The following is a 5,936-nucleotide window of genomic DNA, read 5'->3' as shown; positions in this document are numbered from 1 at the left end:
GGGTATGGGCCACCTGATATACTGTTCAACATTGAAAAATTATAAATGTAACTTTGTAAAAGAGACAAGGAAGGAATCCAGCCGCATAATGAGATATAAGTAGAAAAGTTTACAGAAACAATATTAGCAAATTAAGTTTATCAGGTGATTGCATTCCACACATACAGTATGCTATATGGCCAAACATTTGTAGTCATCTGACCATCACACCTACATGGGCTGGTTGGGCATCTAATTTCAAAATTACAATCAATAATTGAGTTCTCCGGTGCCTCTCCCATCCTCCGAAACTCTCTACCCCAATATGTGTGATTATTGCCTACTCTGTCCACTTTCAGATGATCCCTGAAAACTCATCTCTTCAGAGAACCCTATCTTGCCCTTATTTAACAACTGCACATGCATTTTCTCCATCAGCCCATCCCCCACACTAATTTCCTCTTGTATCTCTCGACCCTCCCTCTTAAATTGTAAGCTCTAATGAGCAGGGTCCTCTTATTCCTCCTGTATTGAATTGTGTTGTAATAGTACTGTCTGCCCGTTTGTTGTAAAGCGCTTCGTAAACTCTATAATAATAATAGACGGATGGATGAAGCTGTTTCTGTTACTGGATTAAACTTATACTGGCTGGTAATCTTGAAGCTTTCTTTCCTCTAACACACTGATCAGTATGTGAGAGTAGTGATGAGCTTGGTGTTCGAGTCAAACACTGCCTGTTCGCCCGTTCGACGAATGGGGAACAAATGGAACTTTGAGTTTCCGCATCCATAACTAATTTAATAGGTTTTAATTAATATCCTTTATTCTTATTTATTTCATGCTGGACAAGGGATTTAAACCCACAACCGCTAACTATCAAGCCTGGTATTCTACCACTTCACCACCATCAAGCTTGCTGATTAACCTAATACTCTCCCTGCCTAACTAACTTATATCTCACCCTAAACACAATTCCACATTCCTTCAGGGAGAGTGTAGTGAGTTACACAGTTTATCAGATAGTGTAGTTTAGTGTAGTATAGTTAATACATAAATGTATATATATATATATATATATATATATATATATATATATACATATATGCCCCCCCCACACAGTCCATACCAGGCCCCTTGGCCAAAATGTAAAAAAAAATGGGGTGGGGTTCCCCCTAAAATCCATACCAGACCCTTATCCGAGCACACAGCTTGGCTGGACAGGATGGGGGTGGGGACGAGTGAGCACCCCCTCCTCCTGAACCATACCAGGCCACAAGGGGGGGTGGGTGCATTGGGGTAGGGGGGGCTCTGCCCCCCTGCCCCAAAGCACCTTGCCCCCATGTTGATAGGGACAGGGGTCTCTTCCCGACAACCGTGGGCTTTGGTTGTGGGGGTCTGCGGGGGGGAGGCTTATCGGAATCAATTTAACAAGGGGGCCCCCAGATCTCACCCCCCATGTGAATGGATATCGGGTACATCGTACCCCTACCCATTCACCGAAAAAGTGCACAAAAATAACAAAGACAGTAAACAGTCTTTGACAATTCCTTTATTAAAATAAATATATATATAAAAAAATACTGTCCACCCGGCGACCGAAAAACAGAAAAAAAATGCTCTTGCCTCTTCGGAGGCATCCTGTGCAATTAGCTGTTTCCTTCAGCTCGCAATGAGCTGTTTTGAGTGTGACAGCTCTTTTATAGGGCAATGACGCCAACAGCGCCCCATAATCCACTGCTCAGGTGCAATGAATAAATTACTGACATCACGTCAGAAGGGACGGGGACACTGGGTGAGGGAGATAGAAGTTAGTTAGGCAAGGAGAATGTAAGGTTAATCAGTAAGCTTGACGGTGGTGTAGGTGGTAGAATATGGGGCTTGCAAGTGTGAGGTTGTGGGTTTGAATCTCTTGGCCAGCATGTGATTAATACTAATTATGGATTTTAATTAAAACCTATTATTTGTCCCTGCCCATTCTGACATGGCGTCAGTAATTAAATTAGAATAAAATAACAACTAATAGGTTTTAATTAAAATCAATTATTAATATTATTCACCAACTGGCCAAGGGATCCTCTCACTTGCAAGCCCTGTATTCTACCACCAAGCTTGCTGATTAACATGCTGATTAATCTCCTAGTGTATTGTGTGTAGGGTGAGATAGAAGTTAGTTAGGCAGGGATAGTGTTAATTTAATCAGCAAACTTGACTATGGCTTGGTGGTAGAATACCAGGCTTGCAAATATGAGGTTGTGGGTTTGAATACCTTGGCCAGTGGGTGATCAATAATCACTTTCATTTAAGCCTTTGAAATATGAACTTGTGATTTTTCATGTTCGTATTCGTATGTTCGAGATGTTCTGGTGCGAACCGAACAGGGGGGTGTTCGGCTCATCACTATGTGAGAGTAAAGTGGTCGCAAGCTGCTAAGTGCAGGTGTTGGTTACATTGTGCGGTGCGATGCTTTGATTTGTCATAGCATAGATTGGCCTTTTCCAATGGACAGTGCAGTCACAGTACTTTGCTTGTATATGCTAGGGGGTATGTAAGAGCAAGAAAAAATAAAGCTGTAAAATTGTTTCCCACCTTGTAACATCCACCTTCCATCCACTTATGTACGACAGACAGAAGGTAGTGATTATACACAAAAAATCATAATGATGATGATAATGTCATTCGTGACGATGATGATGATTTAACAATATGGCTGAATTTGTTTAATTTGGTCTACCGCATTATACATTCTATCAATATGTTATATTCACAGCATTCTTTTCCCCAGCATTGTTTTCTTTGTATTCAGTTCAGGTTTGAAAAGTAAAATGTAGAGTTTTGGAGAAAACATACACAATAATATTCCAGCACTGGAGGTCAATATGGCGAATATCTCCACAGCCACCATGTATTTCCCTCTGGTGCTCAGATAGGCCGGGATCATGGCAATCCAGACACTGCAGAACACCAGCATGCTGAAGGTGATGTACTTGGCCTCATTAAAACTGTCCGGTAATGTCCTCACCATGAAAGCCAGAACAAAACTCACCGCTGCCAGAAACCCAATATAACCCAGCATAGAGTAGAACCCGCTAACTGACCCTTCATTACACCGAATGAGGATCTTCCCAGGATAGGAGTCCATGTCATACTCCTGAAATGATGGAGAGATGGACAACCAGAGAATACAATTCATAACCTGAATGGATGAGCAGAATAACATGACTGTATTGGGAAGTTTGACTCCCACCCATTTTCTACAAGAGCTTCCAGGTCTGGTGGCTTTAAAAGCAATATAGACCATGATGGTTTTGGCTAGGATAGAAGATGCTGAGATGGTGAAGGGAACTCCAAAGGTGACTTGTTGCAGCATACAGGTAATATCCACAGGACGGCCAAGGAACATGAATACAGACAGGAAACTCAGTATGAGGGAGAAGAGCAGAATGAAGCTGAGGTTCCGGTTATTGGCTCTGACTATGGGAGTGCTCCGAAACCAAAAAAATAGTCCAAGTATAAAGAGAGATGTTGTAGCAAATATGACTGAAGTTATAGAAAAAAATAAAACTAGAATATCCTCCTCGTATGATAAATACTCATTGACCTTGTCAATACAAATATTTTTAGCTTTGTTAGGCCATTCATTTTCAGGACACTTCTTGCAGAGTTCACTGTCTGTAGAGTAAAAATAAGTGAATATAGCATTAAGCATGGTATACGGAAAATGCAACTATTTGACAGTTTTGGCCTCTTCCGTGTAATCATTTTCCAGACTAGTACTTTTTGATAAGTGCAAAACTGTTGGAGGCTTTCTCAGGCAGACAGTAGGAGGAATATATTTCCTTTTACTTGCTTGAGAAAGCCTCCAACTCTCCCAGAAGGGTCAGAGGTAGCAGAAAAGTGCAACAATCTTTCCCCAAAAAATATCAAGAATGCACCATCAGTAATCATTAATTTCTTTTTTTTTTTCCCTTAATTTCATACAATGTAGGGAGATGTTCAGCCAGCAAAGTGTAAAGTGGTTACAGAATCACTTTAAAGGACTTTAAACATTTTTATTTTCTAATCCAATATAAGAGTTTCTATTTAAAGAAATATAAAGCTTACCGGATTGGTTTGATATTTCTCCTTCTGAACATGGAGCACAATTATAACAACATGGGTGATATCCTTCTCTTATGGATTTTCTAAACCCTGGAAGACATTCCTGGGAGCATCGACCCCTTGGGACCTAAGATAATATGGAAAAATATGAGCTATTCAATAGAAAAAGTACAGATATAATAGTGGAAGAAAGCCAAGCTCCTGGTGTGTACAGTGATGTAACATGCATACCTTGGTAGAAACACATGAACCATTCCAGAAGGTGGCCTTTCATTAGTCTGTATACCACAGAATATGATCTGAGCCAGAAGACAGACATAGACATCTAGGAGTACTAGCAGAATATTTCATTAGAAAGGTTACAGAAACAAAACTATCAGTACAAGTATAAACGCTGCCTTAAAAATCCAAAGAGAAAATATCCTACAATACAAAGAGAAGAAAAGAAATTGCCATGTACCTCTAGTAACCTCATACAATCCAGCACTAGAAGGGATAAGAGAGATAATGAATTCGATGAAACCATCATAACAGAGGACAGAACCCCGAAAGGAAAATTCCAACATTCCCCAGTGCTGACCGGCAACCACCCAACCTCAGACAAAAATTAATCAGCAGGAAGCTTCATTCTGAGGACAGGAACTCAAAAAAGGGAATAAAACCTTGCTATAATAAATGCTGCAAACTGTGCATCCACATTAATGTATTAAACATTGTCAAAGAAACAAAAGGAACCTTCAGTATTACAGGATCATACAGCTTGGCCTCCAGTAATGTGGGGAAAGGGGGTTAGCAGTTTCAAGGCCCCCCTTTACCTCATGGTACCACCGCAGCTATTAGGTGGTTTCAAGTTCCCCCGGCAGATAAGGGCGTGGTCTTTGGGGGGCTTGACACCTGATAGGTGCAGGTGAAGAGAAGATGCTGGAAACTGCTAGAACCCTTTGGGAAGATGATAAATAAGGGGTCCTGACTAGGGATGATCAAACTTTTCAAAAGTTCGGTTCGGCCAGAACATCTGAACTTCCCGAAAGTTCGGCCCGGATTTCAGAACCCCATTGAAATCAATGGGACCCGAACTTTGGTAATCAAAAAACACAATTTTGAAGCCCTAAAACCCAATAAATGCCCCTAAAAAGTGCCTAGGGTTCTGGGTCATACCCCAGGGACTATTAATCACACAAAAAAAAGTTCTTAAAGGGGGGCGTGGCCAGCGCGGGATGGTGATGGACGCTTGAGCTCTAGCTCCGCCGGCCGACGACTACATCCAGCGCCATCCCCAGCGACGTGAACAGGATTTCACCTCCATCTGACTCCGGCTGCTTGTGGCTACACTCCGCGATGTCCCGCAAGAGGAAGGATGTAAAGGGACCGAAGAAACTGACGGCGTTCTTCCCGATGCCGGCCCGAGGCGGTCGACAAGATGGTGCCGGCTCTCCGGGCCTTGCCGCCTCGGGGAAGCAAAGGGTACATTACACCGACCTGCCAGAAGATACAGCCCCTTCTGGCACCCAGCAACCAGGTACCCTTTCTCCTTTCGCTTCTGCACCGTCCAGCCCTGCATGTACAAGCCCGGCCAAATCTAAAATACGGCTGGATCCCGCAGACAAGGCCTCACAGCCTGGGAGCTCGAGTAACCCACTACTGCCCATCTCCCTGGGGTCCTCTCCCTTCGCTGCCTTCCCCACAGCTGGTCAACCTATCATGGACACGGCATTAAAGGACATGATGTATGCCCTCCACACCTCCCTCCAGGCAGATATAGTCTCCCTTGCTACTAAGTTTTCTGCTGTTCTCTCATTAGGGGAAAGGGTTCACACTGTGGAATCCTCTGTATCTGAGATTGTGACTACAGTAAATGA

General features: G+C 42.8%; 1 protein-coding gene across 1 annotated transcript; it reads right to left on the bottom strand.

Annotated features, from left to right (window-relative positions):
- Nucleotides 1–2,740: 2,740 nt before the first annotated feature.
- On the bottom strand, nucleotides 2,741–5,383 carry LOC309563588 (vomeronasal type-2 receptor 26-like; the record flags this gene model as incomplete). The annotated part of the gene is made up of 3 exons (XM_082268056.1): nucleotides 2,741–3,648; nucleotides 4,081–4,204; nucleotides 5,378–5,383. The coding sequence occupies 3 exons, from the start codon at nucleotides 5,381–5,383 to the stop codon at nucleotides 2,741–2,743; spliced, it is 1,038 nt and encodes a 345-aa protein (XP_082124182.1).
- Between the last annotated feature and the right edge of the window lie 553 nt (nucleotides 5,384–5,936).

This window comes from Pelophylax lessonae (assembly GCF_965119305.1).
Source record: "Pelophylax lessonae genome assembly, chromosome: 1".
NCBI lineage: Eukaryota > Metazoa > Chordata > Amphibia > Anura > Ranidae > Pelophylax > Pelophylax lessonae.
Note: the sequence above shows the minus strand (reverse complement) of the source record. Positions and strands in the feature narration are given on the sequence as shown.